General features: G+C 39.8%; 1 protein-coding gene across 1 annotated transcript in view; it reads left to right on the forward strand.

Annotated features, from left to right (window-relative positions):
- Nucleotides 1-4,859: 4,859 nt before the first annotated feature.
- LOC108270491 (ryanodine receptor 3) overlaps nucleotides 4,860-26,850 on the forward strand; it is a 232,279-nt gene continuing 210,288 nt past the window's right edge. Inside the window, exon 1 of the mRNA XM_053682611.1 lies at nucleotides 4,860-5,146. Within this exon, the coding sequence (XP_053538586.1) occupies nucleotides 5,099-5,146 (48 nt within the window). The 5' untranslated portion in view covers nucleotides 4,860-5,098. The remainder of the gene's footprint in view (nucleotides 5,147-26,850) is intronic.

Below are 26,850 nucleotides of genomic sequence, written 5' to 3' on the forward strand. Positions count from 1 at the left end.
GGGTTGTACTGCTCAAGAACAGTGTTATAAATAAACAGTAACCACTTATTTTGTCCATTTTCGGAAGGCTAAACAAAGAGGTTTTGCTTTGCATAGAAACACAATGTCTCCACGACATGGCGCCTGAATTCCTTGAAGCCTCACCTTCTTCCTTTGTTGCTGCCTTTGGGTGTGATTATACTGATAGTGCACGCTATAACATAGAAAAATTATGGAAGTAAATATGAACTTCCAACGATGTTTTCTGGGCAGGTCTGGAGGAGTGTTTTCTGTTAGATAGAATAAATTCCTTTAGGAAAAATATGAGTTGGGGACTTTGCAGAGCTTATACATGTACAAACAGATACATTACACTCCCAAACAGAAAACATAAAAAATCATGTTATGACCCCTTTAACCACGCACATGCATGAGAGCATGTAAACAAAACATGCTGTTAGAGCGAGTTGACTGTTTAAAATCACACTTGATGAACCTATGAACATTTAAAACATTTTTAACATTCACTCTTCATCCAGTGCAGTGAAAAATGACGTCAAAGACAAGACGAGAGCCAAGTGCGGTATGGTGCAAAGCGCTTCCACTCGCTACTTCAGATTGTTGATGCCAGATTGTTGAATTTTACCCATACACCTAATTTATTTTTTCAGCTTGCACAGAAGAGTGTATTGGAGGTGGACAAAATTTTTAAACTGTCATATTCAGTCGTTGTGATGCATAAATGTTTTTTTTATTTTATTTATTTATTTATTTATTTATTTATTTATTTATTTAAATTAGCTATAGCTTGTAATTTACATTAAATATTTTGGCTTTTTATTGATGCCATATAGGTTTTAAAATTCTGACTTTACTCTGAAAAGAAATGTATTAAAATTTAAAATAGGTCTCCTTGTTTTTGAGTTATTTGGATTTGGATTAAGCCCATTCAATTCAAATGACCAGTCAAATAGGGTGATAACTAATTCAATTCAATAACAAATATAGTAACTTTCTGATTTCCATCACAGAAACAAAATTGTAAAAATTTGCAGAATGACCATTTAGAGTATAGAGTGCTTTTGCATCTATGGCATATAGTAGACACCCTTATACAGATTGATTTACAAAAGTGCTTTGTTGTCTCTATCAAAAACAAAGTGCTTGGTGAAGAGGTAAGACCTCTATGAAGGGGTAATCGTCATTTGAAAACTGACAGTGACTCAGTTGTTCAAGGGAAGTTCATTCCACCTGGAAGTGTCTTGATGCATGTCTTCCTTGTACCCTGAGAGATGGTGGGTCCAATTGAACTATGCTAGATGGATGCATGAATGGATTTTCAGGGCACTTTATCACTTTTCTTTGTATAGCCAGAATTAGAGTAAAAAATTATACTTTTGGTTGACATTCTGATTGGTCTGATTTGGTTTTACACCGCCCATATTAAAATTTCACAATTTCTACTATTATTATTAATCCCAAAAAGACTAACTATATTACAAACATTAATATTATATAACTATATTGGGACATTAGGGGGCTTTCTAAATTACATGTCAATGTACATCATATTCATGGATAATTGAATTTTTAATGAGGATGAATGTGTAGAGATGTTCCTCAACCATGTTTAGTGGTGTCTAAGCATTTACTGGTAATGGGTAGTGGTTACCTTAAATGTTAATGGGTAGTAGTTATTATTATTAGGGGTCAAGTCCTGAAGGGGTGAAGACCCCTATTGTTTTCATTAGTTTTCTTCTTCTCCTTCTTCTCCTTCTTCTTCTTCTTCTTCTTCTTCTGCTCTGGAAGTCTATGGTAATCCCGAAAGTCATGAAAATTGGCAAACAGTTAGAGGATTGTCTGATGTATTAATACAGCAAATTTGAAGTCTCTAACTCAATCCCTCTAGCACCACTAACTGTCCAAATTTGCTCTCACATTTATGTTAATAACTTTTGAACCGTGAGTCTTAGAAACAAAATTCTTTATTTCCATTGACTCAAGACAATTTGATTGGACCCTGTGACCACATTTTCCATAATGAAAATCTTTCCGCCCTTTTGACTTTTCTGGAAAACTTTTTCCAACTCATCCTAGGACATTTGCCTGATTTGCACAAAAATTGGCCTACATCATCTAGAGACGATTACAACAAAAAGTTATTCACAGAATTTTGATAAACCATTTTTGAATGGCGCTTCAACGAATTCAATGGCGAGCATGCCAAAATGACCGTGAGAGTATATCTCTGTAACACTTTGAGAGACTATGATGAAACTTGGTATTTGTCATCAGCATTAGGCCCTGAGGTTAGCCGCAGAGTTTCGGCACAGCACCACCTGGTCACGAGATATGAAAAAAAGCACATTTTTGCTTATAACTTCTGAACAGTTTGTCATAAAATCATCAAATTGGTCTCAATAGATTCAGTGGTGTATACCGAATCCAAGGATATGAAAAAAATCCCAAAATTGGCCATTTTGGATGCCGGCCATTTTGAATTTAATCATAAAATGCTGTATTTTGAAAACGACTTAGTGTATCATTACGAAACTTGGTATGTGTCTTTGGCACGATGCTCTGAAGGGGTGCAAAGATTTTTGGGACAGAATTTATTATGAAAAAAAATATAATGCTATTTCTAAAAATGCTAATAGCTATTTAGCTATTGACTCCTTTTGCCTACAGTCATGAGACTGGTCTTGATAGATTCCATGGTTCAGGCCGAGAACAGTGATGCCAATTAGGTCATGGTCGAACTTCCTGTCTGATATTATAAAATGTTTTGAAAACCTATGTTTTCAAACTCCTCCTAGATCGTTTGTCTGATTTCCACAAAAATTGGCCTGTATCATCTACATGCACTACATCTCTTCAACGAATTTGATGAATGTGCAAAATTGAACTTGAGGCTGTATCCCTGCAATGCTTTGAGGGAAACTTGGTAAGCTTCATCACCATTAGGCCCTGAGGTTATATGCATCGTTTTGGCACACTGCCCTTTACTGGTCAGGTGATAGCAAAAATTTTGTTTTGGCTTACAGTACTTGAATGCCACGCATGATAACAATCATGCCTATATGCTACCTGAGCAGTTTCAGAACACCACCAAATACTGGACAAAAATTCTAAGAAGTAGCTATTTTTAGTTATTTAAAAAAAAAATGATTTAAAGTTGACATTTCTAACTCCTAATAAATTGTTCATGGGACTCTAACCAAAAACATGTCACAAAGCTTTTTTTTGCTGCTCATGGTGTTGATAATTGGTTTGACCCCAATGCTATATTGCTGCCTGCAGCTATATTTATTATTATTATTATTATTATTATTATTATTATTATTATTATTATTATTATTATTTATTTATCTATCTATCTATCTATTTATTTATTTATTTATTTTTTCAAAAACTTTGGTTAAACCTGACCCTTATAACTTTGTTTGAGATTTAAAAAAAATAAAATAAAAAATAAATCAGATTAAATGCCATTATACTACAGCGCTGTAGTATGCTTGAATCTGACTAATCAGAGGGTGTTGATTCCATTTCCTATATAAGCAGCTCTGACAGTAGTGCCAGCTGTAATTCATGCCATAAGTTAATATTAATGTGCTCGTTGTAATATGTTGTTGTTTCTATAGTACCAAGTCACATGTACTTGTATGGTCAAGGCTCCAAGTCTAATAATCAACAGATAAAAAATGTGTTGTTACTTAATGATAAAAATAAGTCACAGTATGGTGAAGTTTTCTGTAGGAAGACATTATGATATAATCTATGGAAAGAGTCTCTGATGTCAATAATTTGTAACAGTCATTTTTCCACCATGGGTCCTCCTCTCGGAGGAGGACATTGTTTTGTCTCAGGAAAGTGAGAAAAAGAGAGGCCAGTCGGGGAATTAATGGTTATACATGCTATAACTTAAGTGATATCTTGTCAGTATTGCACAACAGTAAATGTAACTTTAAATGGTTAAAAAGTAATCAATTTAAAATTGTAATCACTGGCAAGTCACTGTGTTATACTGTAAGAGGAATAAACACACCAGGATGTGCTGTTATGGGGAAATAATCCACTTTGCAGTTGTAACAACCCTGCATTATTTTTGTCGTGGATTATTTTCCCATAACAGCATGCCCTGTTGTGTATTATTGCTTAATAGCAATGTTCCCCTGAGACACGTGCCACACAATCTTCTCACAGGGATTACAAAATGGAAAAATTAGTGGAAATTACGTCAAAATATTGAATAATGGCATGTGTTTCAAGGCATTTCTCAGTGATTTAAATACTGTAGTTATTTCTTCCTGTCAGTGCCACTCCATCCAGATTTCATAATACAATGGGTTTATGTTAATACTACATGAATTGATCATGCTGATTTAACATAATGTAATCTAATAATTAAAAACTTGCTTAAATGAAGGTTAGTATAAAAGTGAGGTAGGAGGATCATTGCCCCAATTCTCCAATGCAGCAAAAGTCCATGCAGCTACAGACTCAGAATTCAAATCCCAGCACCACCAAACAATGCAAGGCACATAACCCCCAACTGCTCAGTTGTATAAATGAGATAAAATGTGAATCACTATGCATAAGAGTGCCTGTCAAATGTTAGAAATGGAAATATAAGCGATGCGATCCTGTTTTGATGAGAAACCTGATATTTTTTATGTAAAATATTTTCTAAAATCTAACATACCACATTTTTTTTTCAGTGCATGTCTAAGGTGTCTAATGGTTGACTTTTCCTTTAATGTCTTTTTGAGCAACTGTTGAACTGGGGCCTGTTGAACTGGAGTTTTGCGAACCAATCTGGCAACCCTCCTCCCGTGCGCGTTGGTACCCGGCGGAGTGGCGATGCGCGCGCACACGCGCTCTTTGCGCTACAGCGAGCGGAGCTGCGTACAGACGGGCTGCGGTGGAGCGGCTGTAGCCCTGCATGGCTGTGGATTAGCTGTGTGTGTGTGTGTGTGTGTGTGTGTGTGTGCGTGCGTGCGTGCGTGCGTGTGTGTGTGCGCGCGCGCGCGCGCGCGCGTGTGTGTGTGTGTGTGAGAGAGAGAGAGAGAGAGAGAGAGAGAGAAAGAGAGAGGAGGCGAGAAGAGAGCGAGCAGCCATGGCTGAAGGCGGAGAAGCGGAAGACGAGATCCAGTTCTTACGAACGGTAAGCAAGATATCGTTTGCTGACAGATCGCACGATGCTTTTATGTGATGTGGTACAAGCGGCATCGTGGCACACTTGTACACGGACCTGTTATAATAAAGATGAGGGAAATGACATTTCTTGTGCTGATGCGGTTCCTCTGTTGATTGCAAGACAGAAGAAGAAGGAAAAAAACGCCATCACCGCGTACACACATTCACACTGATTTAATGTGATTAAGCTCTTGTTAAGGTCTGCTACCATACATGAAGCATCGTGCCACACTTGGACTGGATGCAAGAAGCGCACAAGAAGATTTATTATTATTATTATTATTATTATTATTATTATTATTATTATTATTATTATTCCTACTACTACTACTATACACCACTATGTATGGTACTTATATTGCTCACATACATTTACATAAGACTTGATTGGTTTAGGCTATAAAAAGGTTCTGGGGATCTTTTTTCTCCATTATTGACATAACCCATCTTGGAAAACCTTAATTATCCTTATCCTTTTCTTTTTTCTTTTTTTTTCTGCGTGCATAAACTGAATGCACAGACAGTGTTTGCAGTCTTAATGCACAAACTGAGATGTTAAAGTGTGGCAACTGCTCAAGCAAGCTGCATAAAAAGATCCATCGTTTTGTTTATTCAACATGAGAAAGGTGGATGGTGCAGGGACGGGGAAAAAAAGAAATTGGTCTAAAAGCTTAAACACTTGTTGACTTGCAGGGAGAATGGACAAACTGCTGGCAATTACAGCACTATATGTGTTGAATAATAGCAAATAACAAATAAATGCAATTCTGCAGTTTATCTGTTCAACCATGCTCTCATTGGTACTTAACATACCCATGTAGCTTAGTGCAGAAAGGATAATCATTAAAATAATCATTAGAGAAATGTATACTAGCTACTTCTCAACATGTCAAGGTAATATTAGTTAAGTACAGTCAATTAACCCTAAAAGACCTCTCTTATGCCCTGTGATGGGTTGGCACTCCGTCCAGGGTGTCCACTGCATTGTGCCCCGAGTCCCCCTGGGATAGGCTCTAGGCTCCTGTGTAGGATAAGCAGTACATAAAATGGATGAATGTATCTATGGACCATTCATGTAATTATTTGTGCACTGATTGTTTTAACCTCATTTGGTTTTCTTTAGGGATGCACTGATCTGATACTGAATATCAGTAGAGGTGCTGAATGATATTAGCCTGGGATGCTGTAGCAGTATCATTTTCCAGTCCTATTCTCTGACATATTTTATGCTACGTATGAGAACCAATACTACACATTTTACCCATAAACACAGGACACAAATTATCTTCAAACACACAACACAGGACACAAATGATCATCATCCCATGTGATGTTTTGCATTACACCAGAAGCTTGTAGAGCACAGAAATGGTTACTGTGAGGATGTCAGTATTAAATCTGTACTGGTTTGATCGGTTGATACTCTGAGAGCTCTGATATTGGCATTGAATCAAAAATGGAAAAATTATGGTCACCTATTGTGAGTGCCCATGGTGACTGAATCTAACATCAAAACAGCTTTTTACACTGTTGGACCTCCGTTTTGCCTGCTTCCTTCTGTTCCTATATCAAAGGTCATAACTCCCCAGCTCAGCACAGCTTTTCATAAGACAGGTAAAAAATCTCTCTCCTGTGGTAACCATAGTGATGGCAATGCAATGTACACCTAGTACTTATTTTACTCGGATAGCACCACTGGAAAAAGAAAACATTTGATCATAAATAAGGTGATCTTTAGAGCAACCAGTTAATTATCTCATGAGCCACAACCTGGTACACTTCTACCAAATGCAATTTTCATAAAGAAAAATAGTCGGAGAGATATTAATGTTAGGAATGTCAGAACATAAAGTGAGGAAAAATTATTGGATTGGTACATTTAATTCCCATGACTTATATTTGTTTGGGTGGGGTTAAAAAATTGTACTGCAACCTGCACTAGAGGGCATCTGGTAAATCGACTTCACTCTTTAATCTCAAACTGTCCAGCTTATACAATGTAAGATTCCTCAGATCTCAAACTTTTCTATAGTCTTTAGTGCTATGCAGACAGTTTTGCGCTATTTGTGCAAAGAAGGCTTAAATTGCCAGTAGCACAAGTATATCTTACTTATACACAATTCTAATCTTGAATGTAATTCAGATTGTCTTGGAAAGAGGAAGAGAAAGAGGGTTTGCTTTTACTGTCTTGATCCTGGCCATATGATCTCTGATTATACAGCTTGGAAACAGAAAACCACAAATGCAAAACCTAAAAGCACTGCACTTGAACAAGCTGTTCCTGATTTGTTTGTTGATGACACTTTGTCCTATACTCCGTTTTTTTCTGACAGGTTATGTGTCTCTAGTTGGCAATTCTGTAGTTGAGTGTGTATGGATTCCAAGAGATACTGGGCCAGCTCAGTCCTTCATTCTGAGGATATTTTGCCCCTCTTTTAGGTGTCATATATGGGGGCAAACATCCTTGTGCGTGGTATCGAGATGGGCTGCGTTAGTGTTACGTTACACACCGATAACCTGAAGTCAGACCTGGTTACAGGCTTGGTTCAATTGGGTGTGTGTAATAAAGTTGCCCGTAGACAATGTCAGCCTCATACTGTAAAATGACATTGCGGGTGGTAATTCCTTTCCCAGTCCAATAGTCGTAAGTAATCCAGTTAGGTGCGAGTCATCTGATCTTTCTGGGAAGTTTCCCTTAGCTTTCCAGGATGTGTGGTTACTCGGTCCCTGTTAAGAAAGTTTCAAGATGTTGTTGATTTCTCTGATTCTTTCCTGACAGGGCAACCCGAACCGGTAAAGTGTAAATTGTCTATGGAGACTAAAATAGTGTCTGGTCATGATTCCCTGCTTACAGCCGAGCTTCCTTCCTTGATGGGTAAGGAACACCTGGTTACTGCACAGAAGTTGGACCCTACACTCGTGAACTGCATCAGTGCTGCAGTGACCATCACGATCTCTTAAGGGCAAGGGTAGGATACTTTTGGGATGATGGGGTACTGACATGCAAGTGGGAACCGAAATCTTCAGAAGGAGATGATTGGCAAACAGTATATCAGATCTTTCTACCTTCATATTACCCAGATTTTAAAATTGGAACATGAAAGTGTTCTTTCTGGACACCTTGGTGTCACAAAAACCTTTCAGTGCATCACCAAACATTACTACAGTCCTGGAGTAAAAGCTACGGTGTCTAGTTTTTGCCGCTCATGTGCCAGCGTGCAGGTGAAATCAAACCGTTCCGATCATAGGAGAGCCATTTGAGAAGCTGATCATTGATTGTGTAGGACCCCTTCCAAAGTCAAAACATGGGCACCAGTATATTTTAACAATAATGTGTACTTCAACCCGTTACCCTGAAGCTGTACCACTGCATACGTTGAAAGCACAGGTAGTGCTGAGAGAGGTCGTAAAATTTTGCACCATGTTTGGCTTGCCCCGAGTAATTCAAACCGATCAGGGGTCAAACTTCACGTCTAAGGTCTTTGGGTAGCAATTGAAAGAGTTGGTGATAACACATCACATGTCTAATGCATACCACCCCGAGTCACAGGGAGCGTTAGAACACTTTCATCAAACCCTGAAATCTACGCTCTGCACCTTCTGTATAGAGACCGGAAAAGACTGGGTGGATGGTTTACCATTCCTCATGTTTGCTGTTAGGGAGTCTGTTCAAGAGTCACTATGATTTAGTCCTGCGGAGCTTGTGTTTGCTCACACCGTTCAAGGCCCCTTGAAGATTCTAAAGGAGCAGTTAGTAGGTAAAGGTAGTGTATCTGTCTCTGTTCTAGACTATGTCAGTTCTTTTTGAGAGCGTCTGCACAAAGCTTGCGAAGTAGCAAGAACTCTGCCACTGCACAGTCTAAGATGAAAACGTACTTTGACAAATGAGCAGTACAGCGCAGTTTTCAGCCAGGTGAGTCTGTTCTTGTGTTACTTCCTGTTCCTGGCTCAGCTCTTCAGGCTAAGTTTTCTGGGCCTTATGTCATCGAACGGAAGCTTACTGACTCATATTATGTATTGGGTACCCCCGATCGCAGATGTAAGAAGAGCGTATGCGATGTTAATATGTAAAAGCACTATGTTGCACGTGAGGTAACTAAACCCTCTCTTCCTTCTGAATCACTGTCTAAACCCTGTATTACAGTAGTTCCTGCACATGTTCCTGATGATGGTGATGGATTGATGCTAGCTGAACCTCAAACTCATGGTGTGCGTTTGAAAAATTCGGCTATACTGGGTAAATCTAGATTCACATTTGTCATATTTACCTAAGAGTCGGTGTGAGAAAATTGTAAAGTTTTTACAAACATATGATGCCCTGTTCACTGATGTTCCTGGAAGAACTAGTGTGTCTCATGACATCCATGTAGGTGTTCCCATCAAACAGCACCCGTACAGAGTAAACCCTGCAAAACTGGTGATCATGATGGCTGAAGTAGATTACCTGCTTCAAAATGGGATGGCTGTACCCAGCCAAAGTCCCTGGAGTTCTCCCTGCTTGCTGGTCCCAAATCCGGATCCCCCTTTCCGTTTTTGTACAGACTATTGAAAGGTAAACAGTGTCACAAAGCCTGATTCCTTTCCCTTGCCACATATGGAAGATTGCATGGATAGAGTTAGTGCTTAAAAGTTTGTCACTAAATTAGACCTATTAGAGGGGTATTGGCAGGTCTCATTAACTGTACATGCATGTGAGATCTCTGCATTTGTAACCCCAGATAACTTCCTACAGTACAATTGTATGGCCTTTGGGATGCAAAAAGCTCCAGCAACATTCCAAATTCTCATGCAGAAAGTTTTGTCCTGGTTATGTAACTGTGAAGCTTACTTGGATGACATCGTGGTCTATTCAAGTGACTGGGAAGACCACCTCTGTAGCTTGGGGAGTCTGTTTACCAGGCTGCGTGATGCTCAGCTAACAATTAATTTCGCCAAGTGTGAGTTTGCTAAAGCTGTGGTAACTTACCTTGGAAAAAAGTGGGTCAAGGTTGTGAGAAGCCTTTTACAGCTAAGGTAGCTGCTATTATTGGATTATCTACTCCTAGTACCAAGCATCAGTTATGACAGTTTTTGGGAATGGTGGGGTACTATCGTGGCTTTTGTAAAAACTTCAACGATCGGGTCTCCCCTTACTGACCTGCTTAGTACTATCAAGAAATTCGTTAGGAGTCCTCAGAGTGAGTATGCTTTTATTGCCACCAAAGACCTTCTCTGCAATGCTCCAGTCCTGTCAGCTACTAACTTTTCTCTTCCATTTAAATTACAAGTAGATGCAAGTGCTGTGGGAGCTGGTGCAGTCCTGCTGCAGGAGGACAGTGCTAGAGTTGAACACCCAGTCTGTTACTTATCTAAGAAATTCTCAAAAAGCCAACAAAACTACAGTACCTTCAAGAAGGAGGCTCTGGCACTAGTGATGGTGCTCAGACATTTTGAAGTTTAGGTGGGAGGTAGTTGTATTCCTCTTGTTGTTTATACTGACCATAACCCTCTCGTTTTTCTCTCTCACATGTGCAATGTAAATCTGTGTTTGATGCGCTGGTCACTTTGCAAGAATATATCGTGAACATTCAACAAAAGAAAGGCTCCAAGAATATGGTGGCGGATGCACACTCTAGAGCCTGTGACACGGATGTGTGAAAAATTTAAGTATTACAAGCCACAGGTTGTAAATTTGGTGATGGGGTGTTGCATCCCAGGGCATAATTATTTTCTTTTACTTGTTGCATGCAGGTTTTTTTTCTCTCTCTCCTCTCTCTTCTCAGTGCAAAGCTTAAAGGAGACCAACTGACTCTATTTACCATCAACGTCTCACTTGCCCTGATTGGCTGCTCGAGGGAAAGCTTGAGGATAAATCTGCGGAGGAAACTCAGTTTGGGGCAGGCTGGCTTCTCCTGTTCCAGATGCTAGCAAGTGTACTGTTGTGTTTTTTTCTTTTCTTTTCCCCCTTGTGGCTTGTGTAGATCTTAATGTTGGCTAAAGTAAATTTGTTAATGTTTAAGTTGTCAGTTAAGTTCATTGACACTTTAGGAAGCTGTTGGTAATTTAATTGCTATTTTGGAAGTGATAGGGAGGCGGATGCCATTTTTGTTATTGGTCCTGTTTTCTCCTGTGTTTGATTAGAGTGCGAGGAAGGGAAGAATTTTGTTCATTTTCTCTTTTCTTGAAAGTTCTACTACTCCCCCTCAAAGTCAGAACTGTTTTGTTTATTTTGGCCTGGTCTTTCCCTTTATTTATTTATTTATTTATTTATTTAATTTAGTTATATTTTTTTTGTATCTGAACTTACCAAATAAATGTTATTCTTAATTGGTACAACAACCTGTGACTTTTGTGGAGTGCTGGGACAGGAGAGGAGAGCTCTTGGTTGCATTTTACGTGTTTTCGTTAAAATTGCTCTGCTAATACGTACGCTTGTTACTACCTCCCTGATTCTAGACAGTGGAGGCATGTAACATTGCACAATTTTGACTCTGGCTAGGACCAGAATTAAGTCCATTCTGAAAAATGCAGGCTATTAGAGGGCAATATTAAATATATACAGTACATATAACATTTTGACATGTGCACGGTAGAGCCCAGACACAATATTTCTGTCAAGGTCCAAATTGTATATGGTATGTTAATTCTTATATGAAATAATGAACTATAGCTACTTAAACTATAATTCTAGCAGATGACACCAGGTGGACAGTCATAATTTCAAGTGACTTATATACCTGTTAGTTTTGTAGTTGTATTTATTCTTGGTAGTTCCTAATTGGCACAGGAGTGGGTAAATAGTAGTATTCATTCAGTAATGAAGGAATTTCACTAAAGACTAATCAAAATGTTGGTAGCTGTATTGGAATAATGAAAGCTGCTCTGAAGTCATGGGACAGTCAGGTATCCCATTACTGATATTTCCAAATTATGACTTCTGATTCTATTACTACAACTGATGATGCTTAATAATTATAATCTCCTGTCTGCCACAACCTATTGGCATTAGTTGATGCAGCTGTTAGCCATCACCGGTTATCCAGAAAAATGTTTGTTGATATTGAGTACAAATATCTTTACAGGATTGTTATGATATGACTAGGCCAATGATATGGTAGGAGTGTTGGTTCAGTAGTGGTAATGGCAGTTAGGCTTCTGTCATATCGAAAGCAAATCCCGGGACTACCATCTTTACTAGCCTTCAGTTGTTCAGGTTTAAGCTAAAACTACATTCTATCAAATTAATAAATACAAGTGAATATATTTACTTATGTTGTTGCACTGAAAACATGGGAAAGGTTTCCCCTTAAAAACACCCAGAGTGGGAGGGAAGACCTTCATAAGTATGCATAAGGTATTCATTATTTTATTTATGAAAATAAATTATTTTTATACGTTAATTTATTAATTGTGTATTATTCTGTATTTGTCAACGTAATATAACGTCTGGGTTATGCATGTAACCCTGTTCCCTGAGAAGGGAACAAGACATTGCCTTAGCTGAACGCTGCGGGAAGCACAGTGTAACATCATGCCTATTTATAGGCCTGCTGTGATCAGGTGACGTGGCAATTAAGTGTGTCGTGTGATATATAAACGACAGTCGTAAGATGTAGACAGTCTTGGCGAACTCTCACTAGAACGTGTGGGAGCAGATATCGAGGGAAAAGCATATAGATGTGACCTCAGCCACATGTACACCATGGCGTCCAGCCCTAATGGTGCGGGAGGAGTGAAGGCGAACAACAGTGGACAGTGTGTTGTCTCCTCGGAGGTGAACACATTCTCTTCCGCTTGGCCAAACCTCCGCCGTATGGACTCCACCACTCGTGGATGGAGCCACCAATCCCTGAGCCTCAGCCCCTGCCTCAACAGGATGTACATTGCAGTTGCCCAGAATGTACATTGCACTCACTGTCAAAAACTTTCCCTCTGCCCAGAGAAGAAATAGTTGCGCCTGCCTGAACAGGGGGCGTGAAAATAATCCTCCCTGGTGGTCGATATATGAGACCACTGCTGTGTTGTCTGCCAACACATGGTGACCTCTCACCATGAAAAAAGAAGAAAGAATTTCAGTGCTAGAAATATGGCCCGTATTTCTAGGCAATTTATATGCTACTCCAGACAAGGGCCGCTCCAGAGACTGTGAGCTGAATGGCCGTCTAAGACCATGCCCGAGCCCGTGAGGAAGGTGTCTGTCATTACCGTCTTGTGATAAGGAGACAACCCTAGAGTGTGACCAAGGCTAGAGACCGGGGACATTTCCAAATTCTCAGAGCACGTAGGCATCGCCGCATGACACTCTTCCCCGAACAAAATCCCTAACTTTTCAGTCACCACTGAAACAGTCTCCTCTGCAATAGGCCCAACTACATGGCGTTGGCTGCTGCTGCCATAAGGTCCAACAGTCTCTTGTAGAGACTGGAGGGGATGCCAAGATCCAGCTTTATCTTGTTCAATGTTGATAGGATTGACCCTATGTAATGTTGTGGATAGAAATGCCCTCATCATAGTAGAATCCTTATAACCCCTAGAAAAGCTGTCCACTGCATTGGAGAAATCATAATTTTCTGAGGTTCAACCTGAGCCCCAAGCTCAACAACATCTTTATGTTGAACCGCCAGTTCCCTGGATCGTGCTAGAATTAACCAGTCATCCAGGTAGTTTAGTACATGGATGCTCTGGAGTCACAATGTAGTCAGAAAGACATCCATGCACTTTGTGAATGTGCGAGGGGATAACGCTAGCCCGAAGGGAAGAACCCAATATAGGTACGTGTTGCCTCCAAACGCAAATTTCAGGAACTTCCTGTGACTGTGCAATATTTCTATGTGGAAATATGCACCTTTTAGATCTGTCGTCACAAACCAGTCCTCAAACTGAATCTGTGGAACGATAACTTTGGGCATCCAGCATCCTGAACCTGTATGTCTGAAGAGTACAGTTCAGATGAAACAGATCTAAAATTGGCTGCATACTCCTATCTTTTTTGCGGACCAGGATATAACGGCTAAAAACCTCCCTCCTTCAGGGAATGTGGTACATGTTCTGTGGCCCCTTTGTCCAAGAGGGATCTTAGTTACTAACGTCGGGCTCTTTGCTGTGCTGACTACTGTGATGAGTACACCTTTGAACCGGGAGGGTCGAGCTCTGAACTGGACCCAGTAACCCGTTTCTATGGTAGACAGAAACCATGGAGACACATTTGGCAGTAGTTTCCACGCTGCTAGATGGTCTTTAAGTGACGTTAACTTTTCCACATTCTATTGGAGGGAAAGCATCAGATTTTCATTTCCCTGTGACAACTTGCTGACCAGAGAACACTGAAAACTTGGGACAGCCTTGGCTAGGGGAGGCCCTACAGTAGTACTGGGGGCTAACTGCCCTTACAACCTCATGTCCCCTGATACGTCCCTCCACGGCCCCCATGACCGCTCCTCCTTTGTCTGCTTGGCCTTTATGACCATTCTCAGATTAGGCCTTACATGGCTTGGATGGCAAAGCCGGCCCCCCCATATTACCTGCCGTCGTTTGAGAGAGGTAGCTTCCAAGCTACAAAGCCATGCTGTTCATTCCCCATGATGGCCGACTAATCCGACATTGCGGGGTTATAAATACAGCTTATGCATGGTTTTCCCCCAGAAGCGTGATATTTTGTCATGCACTTCTGGAAGAAAGGGGAGTTTTCTGCAGTGTGAGGGATTTATTTTCGCTGGGCAGAAAAAAGCTCATCCAGCCTTTATACGCTGCTCTCAGTTTTTAGCACACCCTTCTGGCTCGTCGGAGTCAGAGAGGAATTATTATTATTTTATTTTTATTTTTTGTGTGTGGGTTTGGTTTTTTTTGTTGTTGTTTGTTTTTTTGATGTTTTTTTGCTTTCCATAGCGGAAGGAGGAGTCACAACGCAAGCTGAAGGAGGAGTCACGACACAAGCTCCAAAATCCAGCGAAGAGCCGGACCCGGAAGACAGAGCAAGAGATAGAGCAGCGCTCGGCTCTGGCTCCTCTTCCAGATCTATACGAGATCCCCCGTACTTGAGATGGCCCAGATCCGCGAGGCTCTGAAACCCAACTCGCTTTGTCTGAGAAGAGAGCAAGTCGTGAGCGGAACTGGCTAATTGTAAGGCATTCACAATGCGCACAGTCAGACCTCTCTAGGGCTGCTGTGGCGTGCTCCCCACTAGACACTTCAAACAGTAAGTGTGCAGTCCTCCCCATGAAGAAACGGTAGCAAGGCATAACACACTTCCTGAATTCTCTCACTCATACTTTTCTCCCTTTTTTTGTTTTCAAGGGACAGAAAAGAAAAGAGATTTTTCTTTTTTTTTTTGGAAAGGATAGAGTGGAAATGAAGAGTCTTTTTGTGAGCGTTACACAAACGACTGACATGCAGGCTCGTTGAAGATGATAAGGCTGACGGCATGGTTCACAGGTGTCGTTTATATATCACGCGACGCACTTAATTGCCACGTCACCTGATCACGGCAGGCCTATAAATAGGCCTGATGTTACACAAGCTTCAGATACTGGTCACGCGCAAGGGCGCTTCCCGCAGTGTTCATCTAATGCAATGTGGAGTTCCCTTTGAAAGGGAACATCATCACTAGAGTAGGTTTTCTTGTGCTTGGTGAACCATATAATTTCTGCTGAGTGATCTTTTATTTCCATTTAACTTAATACTTATAAAAAAAAAAGGGATGAAATATATTAACAAAAGCAAATGAGTGCATGGATGTGTGCTCTGTTCTTTCTAAGTAAACTATATAATAATTGAGGCTGAATCAGTTTGGAAAATATGGCTTTAGTAAAAATTACTATTTCACACTCACCAACTTTCTTCCCTCACTCACAGAACACTATTTTTTAAAAGACTGTTCCTTGTAGCTTATTTAGCCATTCCCTTGTGAGTCTGGTATGTGTAAATAAATGCAGCCTAGGAACACATGCTTTCACAGAAAAAGGCAATTTGACTGAGATTGTATTAATTTTCCTGTAGCCCGATGGAAAACGTGAGAGATTTTCACTTAATTCTTTGTTTTCTGTTTTTTTTTCTCCTATTGTGAAGAACATGGAAGCAGGTATATATACTGAACAGTGTGGCCAGAAAAGTGCTCAAAAGATGTTAGATGCTCTGTAGCCTGTGAGCATCTAAGGCTGAGATTAGTTGCAATAACTAAAGTCAATTCAATAATTAGTTAGGCAAAAATAGAATAAGATGTTGAACTGGTAATAATTCATTTTTTGTTGAGAAAATAATCACGTGTTAAAGGGGCATATTTTCCTATATTTTCCAGTGATATTATATTTAGACTATAAAGAGTTGCAGTGATACTGAGAAAATGTGACAAAATGAGAACTCTCCTTTTTTACACATTGTTCAAAATGAAAGACTTTATGTCACACTACAGATGCTTACTCCAGATGATAAAATCACTACTTTTGGCCTATAGCCAACCAACATACAGGACAACCGAGTATATCACAACAGAAATATATTTGAACACATGACTATAATTAGCCTGTGGCCACCAATACAGCACAAGTGAAACCACATACAAACCAAACCACATACAGTACATTCTAAATCAGTCCATACAGGATTTCGCACATTTTGTTATTATTGGGTCAAAAATGCTTGATTTTGCTGCTGCTTTTTTCAAAATTTGTATTGCAACTTTTTTTTGTGATTTTTTGTTGAAGACTACTTGAATTGCCGAAATTGCAGTTGCAAGGAATTGTTTTACATGGCCTTTCACTGTGATGTTTGTTGGTAAATGACCTTTTAGCTGTATTCATGTTCGACACATGTGAATTGAAGAGGGCTTTGACTGAATACATCTTGTGATGATTTCCCGTGACGCATCTTGGCCCAAATCTGCCGAAAATCTGCGGAAATTTTGAAAATCGCAAGCTCCTCCAAATATTGTGGAGTTTGTTTGATTTTGTGTTCATTTCTGTGATCAAAAAATTGCAACATCCTGGAGGAACTGATATATAGTAGGGTATATTTCTGTATGGAGTAACTATTGGTGGTGTACTATTATCAAATTTCTAATGTACTCACACTAGGGAGTGTGCTAGCTATAACACTAACTCAACGTTATGAATTAAAACAGTCTGGATAAAAATGCAGTATCTTCTGGAAAGCACCAAATAAATCTCTTAACCCCTAAAGTTAAAATTCTAGATAACCTATATTGTAAAGTTTTTTTTCTTCAAGTTTCCAACTGTTCTCTCAACTCCTTATACTCGGACGTGCACAGTAGATTTCTCTTAGGACAGCAATGAGAACCCTGTTGCAAGCAATTGATTTTGCTTCGGGTTTCATGATATTACATAATGCATCAGCGTATACATGCTTTGGTTGAGGCAGCAACAGGTTACATAACACTGATTTCTAAGAAAATTGTAGAATAAACCCACCATTAGGGATAAACTGATCCTAATTTTTCCATTTTCAATACAAATTTGATATCACACATCTGAGTATACAAAGAGCAAAGCTGTGAGTTAAATTGTACAGTGGTACAATCACTACTTTTTAAAATTAATCAGCATATATTGACCGAGTAGCAGAGTAAACGCTACATCGTTTTATTTTCTGAACCTGTGCCTTCTATATATATAATCCACCACATGGTATTTCTTGTCATCTGTGTGCAAGCACAATTGATTTGCATATACTCTTAGTTAATTTTACTGCTCTCAAATTGCTTTACTGGAAAATGTTCATTTGAAAGTTTTTGTGGTTGCAACTTCTACATAATGCTGTCCTTTTTCAGTCTCTCTTTTGTTCTGAAGACAGAGACAAGCTTTTTTGTTCTTTCTCCAGCTGTGTGCATACATGCACAGCTATCAGAGTAATGGGAAATGCAGTTCATTAAAATAGCCTAATTACTGGGCTATATTCCAGATGTCTTTATTGAATTCCTTTAAATCCAATAACAGCTTTAATCTGATTAAGACGTCACTTTGTGATGTTTACATGACCACTTGAATAAACTGATAACTGCCAAAATCAAATTTGGTCTGAAAATGAATTAAACAGATTATTATGCATGTAAATGCATTCCTTGATAAACATCAGGTAATTTGCTCTTTATTTACTTTCTACATATCAGCGGCACATGTGGAAGGGTGTGTGTGTGTGTGTGTTTGTGCATGTGTGTGCATGGGTGTTGAAGTCCCTAGCCTCAGAACTGCTCACACACAGCTGGCAATTGTTTCCTGGGGTGTGATAATCTACTAGCTCAGTTATTTGTAGAGCAGAGGGCTGACCTCAAATCAGAACTCCAATCAACAGATCTCTGAACCCTAAGCTTGGTTGATATATGTGAAATTATATAAAATGTAAACTGGAGTATTTGGACATTATTATTTCCATTATTCTCATTACCATTAACAGGACACTAAAAACCCCCCAAACATATTTGCAATGCTAAGACAAAGCACAGAGACCATCTAAATTGAATAAATAGTAGTACCTTAATTTTAATCTTTTAATTCAGTTCAATTCAGTTGTATGTGTATAGTGTTTTTAACAATGGACATTGTCACAGAGCAGCTGTGTACAAAAATAAAAACATTCAGGATATAAATTTTAAATGTATGAATTTATCCCTAATAAGGAAGCCAAAGGTAACAGTGGAAAGAAAAACTCTCTGAGATGACATGAGGAAGAAACCTTGAGAAACCTTGGTGGACGAACACATTTTCTGTGTGAAGTCTCTAGGGGTGGAGCACGCCAGGGCAGCCCTCAAGGGGTCTGACTGTGCATATTGTGAGTGCCTTAAAATCAGGCAACTCCGGCTCTCCCTCTTCTTGGTCGAAGTGAGTTGGGTTTCAGAGCTTCACGAATTTGGGCCGGCCACTGCCGATGCAGCCAGCCGGCTCAGGTCCTGGGGATCTCGTATTGATCTGGAAGAGGAGCCGGAGACGAGCGCTATCTCTTGCTCTGAAAGCTCCCCTTGCGACTCCTCCTTCTGCTATGGAAAGCCAAAATACCCTCTCTGACTCTAGGGAGCCAGTAGGGGGTGCCACTGCACCAAACACAGACAGCAGCTCTCGTGCATATAAAGAGTTGCTTGAAGTGATTACTAGGGCAATTGAAAATGCTACTGCCCGAGGCAGTGGCAGAGCTTTGCCCCGCCACAGATTTGTCTCGCCAGGTGACCAAGCAAATGGCCCATCATATCGGCCGTTCAATGTGTAGCTTGGTTGCGGCAGAGAGGCACCTATGGATCAACCTCTCAGGGATGGGGACAAAGATAAGGTCTCCCTGCTGGATGCCCCTGTTGAACCTTCCGGACTGTTTGGTGGCGCAGTTAATGATATCGCCAATGGGTTTTGCGAGGCAAAACTGTAAACACTATCGTTCAGCCAGTTCCATCCCCATGTCAGGGAACAGGGTTACCAAGATGTTCACTGATGGAGACTCGAGTGCAAAACTGTTTGTGGCAATTGCAGTCCTAATGCTATCATAGCAATTGTAGACCTAAGCCATCATAGCATAACTGTTCATATGAATTGTGGTCTAATGTGACTAATCAAAGATAATGATGACAGGATTTTTGGAGAGATCTGCTTCTCTCAGTTTCTTCACAATGCTGCTGCAAGTGTCATTACACCTGTTTCCAAAAGCACTGTATAGTGGATGAGATGCTGAGCTGTTGGAAGGAGTGTTGTGTTGAACACACACACAAACTGTGATAACCCGTTTGTTATTCAAGGTAGCTTTTCATCTGCTTAAAAAATGTATAGCTGAAATGATATAGATGTCAAAACTATATACAACATACAGAGTGATGTGAGAGCTGATTTTCCCCTGGGTGAATGATTATCCAGGTCAAATTTTACAAAGCAGTTCTCCTCGGTTACTGTCAGGTTCTACTACTTGTATTCACACAGGATATGATTTCTTGTAATATTATAAAAATCAAGATTTAGAAAATGTATGAATGTGGGCATGGATTAGTGTGTTGGTTATTTTGTACAGTTAATCCTCGCCCCTGCCTTTTATATAAGTAAATGTCCCAAAGTAAACATTTAAATCTTCTTATTGACTTACCATTATTATGCAAAATTGCCTATCAATAGGTCATATCTTGTGTATCAACATGAGTGGCAACTTGAAGCACAAAGGAAGGTGGAATGTGAGGCACCTATACCACTGGCAGAAAGCAGAATGTAGTTGAAGCAATTTCTCTGGTGATTTTTTTTTGACAGTTTACTGTATTTGCACCATGCACAAAATCTTATATTCTTCTAGCTAACTACAGTGCTGTGAAACAGTATTTGCCCCTCCTGATTTATTCTCTTTTGTGTATATCTCATACTAAATTGCTTCAGAATTCAAACAAAATCTAAGATAAAACAAAGGCAACCTGCATAAACACAAAGTTTTTAAATTATAATGTTATTTAATGAAGCAAAAAAAGTTATCCAATATCAACTGGGCCTATGTGAAAATGCCCCATAGTTGCTAATTTCCCAAAACTATGAAACTGCATTCATAATGGTGTTCAGCTGGACTAGACGCAACCAGGACTTATTACTGCAAACCCTGTTCAATTAAATCAGCACTTAAATAGAACTTTTTCAACAGGATGACGTTGGTCAAAAGGTCTTACCCAGTAGCACACTATGTCAAAATTGAAGAAAATGATGAGGAAGAAGGGGATTGAAATGCATCAGTCTGGGAAGGGTTACAAAGCTATTTCAAAGACTCTGGGACTCCAAAGAACCACAGTGAGAGCCATTATCTCCAAATGGAAGAACTCAGTAGTGAACCTTCCCAGAAGTGGCCGACCTTCCAAAATTCCTCCAAGAGCACAGCAACGACTCATCCAGGAAGTCACAAAAGAGCCAAGGACAGCATCAAAGGACCTACAGGCCTATCTTGCATCAGTAAAGGTCACTGATCATGACTCTACTATCAGAAAGACCCTGGGCAAAAATGGCATCCATGGAAAGGTTGCAAGGTGAAAACCACTGCTAACCTAGAAAAACATTAAGCCTCATCTGAATTTTGCCAAAACACACTTTGATGATCCTCAAACCTTTTGGGAGAATGTTCTGTGGATCGATGAGTTGAAAGTGGTACTGTTTGGAAGACAGGGGTCCCTTTACATCTGGCATAAACCAAACACGGAATTCCACAAAAAACATCATATCTATAGTCAAGCATTGTGGTGGAAGTGTGATGCTGTGGGGATGCTTTGATGCTTCAGGTCCTGGGCAACTTGCAACAATTGAGGGAAACATGAATTCTGCTCTCTACCAGAAAATCCTAAAGGAGAATGTCTGGTCTTCAGTTCGTAAGTTGAAACTCAAGAGCAACTGGATTATGCAGAATTATGATCCAAAGTATAGGAGTAAGTCCTAGTTCTAGAAGTAAGTGAAAGACTGATCTCCAGTTATCAGAAGCATCTGGTTGCATCTATCACCCATTGCATGGGTGATAGTTGTTGCATAAAATTGTTCAGGAATAGTTTGAGGATAATGAAAAAGAGTTCACAGTGTTGACTCGGCCTCCAAATTCCATAGATCTCAATTTGCATGAGTACAACCCTGTGGGATGTGCTGAACAAACTTGTGGAAGCCACACCTCGCAAATTACAGGACTTAAAGGATCTGCTGCTAACATCTTGGTGCCTAATACCACAGCACACCTTCAGATGTCTTGTGGAGTCCACCTCATCTGCCTTGATGGGTCAGAGCTGTTTTGGTGGCACAAGGAGGGCTTACACAATATTAACACAAGACTCTTTATATGTAAAAATTTCCAGTTAGAAAAATAAATTCTTTTACAAAAAAACAACTACTTTGATCAACAACAACTACTTTGACTATTTATTACTGAATCTGACATGTTACCTTCAATGTCTGATCCGGCATTTTTTTCTGGTATAGGCCTGACACAGATACTGGGTATTGGATTGGTGCCATCTCTAGTAATTATGCATCTTTTGAAGCAAAAGCCCCTGAGAGAAAAAACAAAACAAAAAAATAACTGATTCTAAAAGGCCAAACACTGCTGTCTAAAATTCTCTGAAGGGCTGAAAGGAAGTTTTGGGCTAGCTAGTTTAAAATATGTGTGGCTAGCAATAAACAACAGAAATTAGTTGATTCATTTGTATTCAGTGTTAAATTAAAGACTGAACTAAGAGTATGTTTGTGTTTTTGTTGAATTAATTTTAGTTAACTTGATTTATTATTAACTTGTACGTGACTTTTTCTGCATAACGTTGAGCTAAATATGAAGTAGAGTTCTAATTTGTCTGGAAAGCACATCACACCAAAAAGCCTATTATTGAATTCAACTCCATTAAATTGGAGGCTGACTGATGAGACTCATGTGGAACTAAGCCAACATGTGGAGCATTAGACTGTGTGTCTTAATGATCTATTGATCTGCTGGTAAATTAATTGCTTTATTTCAGAATGCTGCATTTCACACAAATTCCCAGGCCTAAATAACATAAGCTTGTATAATATGCAACACCCCTGTGGTTTGAATATGCTGAGAACTCATGCTTTTTAAGATATTTTGCACTGACAGGGTTAGGGTTGCTGCCTTTTTCAACATTCTATGTTAGTTAGTTAGTGGTGAAATAGTCATGGTCACAGTCTTTGATTTAGCACAGTGTATTGCAGCTTAATATTTTTTAAAAATGACATAAGAATTAAAAAAAGAAAAGTTTTAAAAATGGGACCCCCATCTGCTTTGTTCCCCTTTAAGTGAATAAATCTATAAAATAGGTGTATTCCAGTGAATAAACTTTAACCAATAGACTGAAAATGTTAAGATTGCAGTCTTGTAATAATTTTACAATTAATTTAATTATTTAAATAATTGTCTGTAACCCTCTTCAGTATTTTTCACATTCACTTATAAATGTGAAAAATTACTAGTGTCACGTTTTAGAGGTGGAGACGAATGTAAGTACAAATTTTCAGTTTTAATGAATACCAAAACTAAACACAAAACAAGAACTATGAACAAGCAGCAAAACTCTAAGGCAAGAAGATACCATTAACAAAGAGCATGAACACAAAGATAGAAATGACAGCAACGAAAGAAACAAGACAAGGAGTGCAGTACAAACTGTGGCTAATATACACGTAAGTGCTCGTTAACATGAATGTGATTCAGGTGCAGGTGGTCATGTGACCGTAGTGCAGTGAAGTGGCTGCTGGGAACTGTAGTCCAGAGTTTCTTCTCTGGAATTACATGACAACCAACCCCCCCAAAAGGCGCTACTCTGGATGATGTACTCCGTGTAGCAGGAAGGGGGAGCGACATAAGTCACAAAACAAAGAAAAGGAGCGACGTCCTCAGCCAAGCAGGAAGGCAGAGCGACAACCGAGCAGGAAGGCAGAGCGACGTCCTCAGCCTAGCAGGAAGGCGGAGCGACGTCCTCAGCCTAGCAGGAAGGCGGAGCGACGTCCTCAGCCTAGCAGGAAGGCGGAGCGACGTCCTCAGCCTAGCAGGAAGGCGGAGCGACGTCCTCAGCCTAGCAGGAAGGCGGAGCGACGTCCTCAGCCTAGCAGGAAGGCGGAGCGACGTCCTCAGCCTAGCAGGAAGGCGGAGCGACGTCCTCAGCCTAGCAGGAAGGCGGAGCGACGTCCTCAGCCTAGCAGGAAGGCGGAGCGACAGCCGCGCAGGAAGGCGGAGCGACAGCCGCGCAGGAAAGCGGAGCGACAGCCGCGCAGGAAAGCAGAGCGACAGCCGCGCAGGAAAGCAGAGCGACAGCCGCGCAGGAAAGCAGAGCGACAGCCGCGCAGGAAAGCAGAGCGACGTCCCCAGCCGCACATGAAGGCGAAACGATGTCTGTAGTGAAGCCTGGTGTAGTGACATCCGAGGCGGAGCAGGAAAGAAAAGCGGATTTCTTGGCCACACCGGGAGACAGAGCGGCGTCCTCAGCTGAACAGGGCGGCTGAGCGGCGTCCTCAGACAAGCAAGGAGGCTGAACAACTTTTCCCTTTCATATAGGGCCTCTTTGACTCTGAAAAATTCTGCTGTATCCATGTTGAGGTCTTGCGTTTCGTCACGAGGCGGAGACAGATGCAAGTGCAGATTTTCAGTTTTAATGATTACCAAAACTAAACAAAAAACAAGATCTATGAACAGGCAGCAAAACACTAAGACAAGAACAAACCATTAACAAAGACAGAAAGAACAGAAAGACAAACACAAGAAAAGAGTGCACTGCAAACTGTGGCTAATGTACACATAAATGCTCGTTAACATGAACTGATTCAGGTGCAGGTGGTCATGTGACTGTGATGCAGTGAGGTGCAGTGGCTACTGGGAACTGTAGTCCAGAGTTCCTTCTCTGATATTACATGACAACTAGGGCAATACAGCAAACCAATAACCTAGTTTGCAAGATACTGTACTGGACTGACCTAGGGCAGTTTCCTATATGGTCTTATTAATTTTTTTTTTCAGAAAGTGGCCCTCTTTCATTGTGTTTATGCACTCAAATTTTATTGAATTAAATTCTGACAACATTTTGTTCTCTGAAATTAGCTCTCTCTCTCTCTAATCTCTGGAAACAGTATTTACCAACAACTTTGAAATTTTATTATACATTATTGTTAGTCCCAGCTTGCAGTCTTGGCATAATCTTTGATTCTACACAATATATATTAGGTTGCTTTATTAAAAGTGCTACTATTTAGCTACACTACACTCAGCTTCAGCCTTTAGGAAGTTCGTAGTAGTAAAACTCTAAATAGACTTAAATATATTCAGGATGCACCAAGTGCTCAGCACATCATGCTCCTACACTTCAACAGTCACACTGGCTGTCCACATGGATGATACACATACTTCAAATTTGATATGATATGATACAGTGGTGTCTCGATATGATACATTTACGATATAGCAAAAATAAGTATTGCCTGAATATGTCCCTTAGCTGTACATTTAATTGATTTTTGAAAGAACAATAAAAGTATAATAATTGAAACTTAATAATGACACTGTTTGTGTGATCCATTCAGACTCTTAGCAGCATGTAAGGAAACAAAAGCTGTGCATTAGAATCAGGGTTGGGAGGGTTACTTCAAATTTGTATTCTGTTACAGTTGCAAATTACTTTGTAATACTTTGTTTTAATAGTAGAGATGCACCGTTACTAAATTTCTCAGATAACTGATTATTCAGAGTGATATTGGCCGATGCCAATGCCGATAGTTTGGTGGTTCTGCCTTTTATACCTTTTTTTAAATTAATAACAATTAATTCTACAATTCTGAAGGAATTGCAAATAAAAACCTTTTTCTCTCCATTTCAACAAGTTGTTTCACAGTAATTGTTCTCTAACAGAAAACACATTACTCAAATTAACATTAACACATTAACTAAATTCTGAAGATTAAATTAAGATTTCGTAACTCATATTAACATTGACTGAATTCTAAAAAACCTCCTGTTAGGCTTCAAATTCACTCACCACAAACAAAAGCATTTCTACTTCATCATTGAACATCAAACTAGTAATATATAATATCAACTTTTTTTTTTCTTAAAGATATTAACTCATTAACATTAACTGGAAATGAAACATAAAACTCTACAAATATATTTTTCTGTACAATATATACTTTTTTTGTCAACTCATTTTCATTTAAATCTTTCACTAGTGTACTGGCGCATTAATTCAACTCAAGCAGCTTGCACCATCCATCCATCTATCCATCCATCTTCTACAGCTTACTCCTTTTCAGGGTCACGGGAAACCTGGAGCCTATCCCAGGCAGCATCAGGTATAAGGTGGGGTACACCCTGGACAGGGTGCCAGTCCATCGCAGGGCACAATCACATACACACTCACACACCCATTCATACACTACAGACACTTTAGACACACCAATCAGCCTACCATGCATGTCTTTGGACTGGGGGAGGAAGCAGCTTGAACAGCGTAGCAAAACAAACAACTCCTGCTTCTCTGCTGCAGCGTCTGGTGTAAAAGCACTCATATAGTGCAGTGCAGAGCTTACAAACTGCAGTTTTGTTGTCATTGTCACCCAATTCAAAGTAATTCCACACAAGAGACATCTTCTTTACACACAGCACGAATTCGATGTGTTTTCCCTCCCTCTTTTGATTGACAGTATATAATCGGCCCTGATCATTGCCGATGGCCGATAGCATGAAAAATTGCCTTTATTGGCCGATACCAATTATTGGCCTATACATCGGTGCATCTATATTTAATAGTATTCAAAACGTTGTTACTGTGAATGCAGATTTTAATACACTGAATAAGACACACTATTAGCACTATTAGTATCGCATAAATATATATATACTATTAGCATCACATAAATATATATATATATAAATTCCTACATTTTTTGAATATCCATGGAATAAAATAAAATATTAGATGCCAGGAGTGTACTGTCTGCCATCATTTACACATTTGAATGGCCATGTAATACGAAGCAATGTGATAACGTGAAATTAAAAATGACCTTATATGGGCATGGGCATTGTTTCAACTCAGGACAGCTGTCATTTGCTGCGATTGTCAACTGTCTGACGCTGTACACAATAGCACTTCGCCTTCACACGTTCGCTGAGAGTAGTGTAAAGGTTGAGAGGCAGGAATTTGGCCAATAGTTGCTGCAAGCCTTTTATAATTGACCACTTGGTGTGCGAGAAGGTTTAAATTAC

This window comes from Ictalurus punctatus, chromosome 9 (assembly GCF_001660625.3).
Source record: "Ictalurus punctatus breed USDA103 chromosome 9, Coco_2.0, whole genome shotgun sequence".
NCBI lineage: Eukaryota > Metazoa > Chordata > Actinopteri > Siluriformes > Ictaluridae > Ictalurus > Ictalurus punctatus.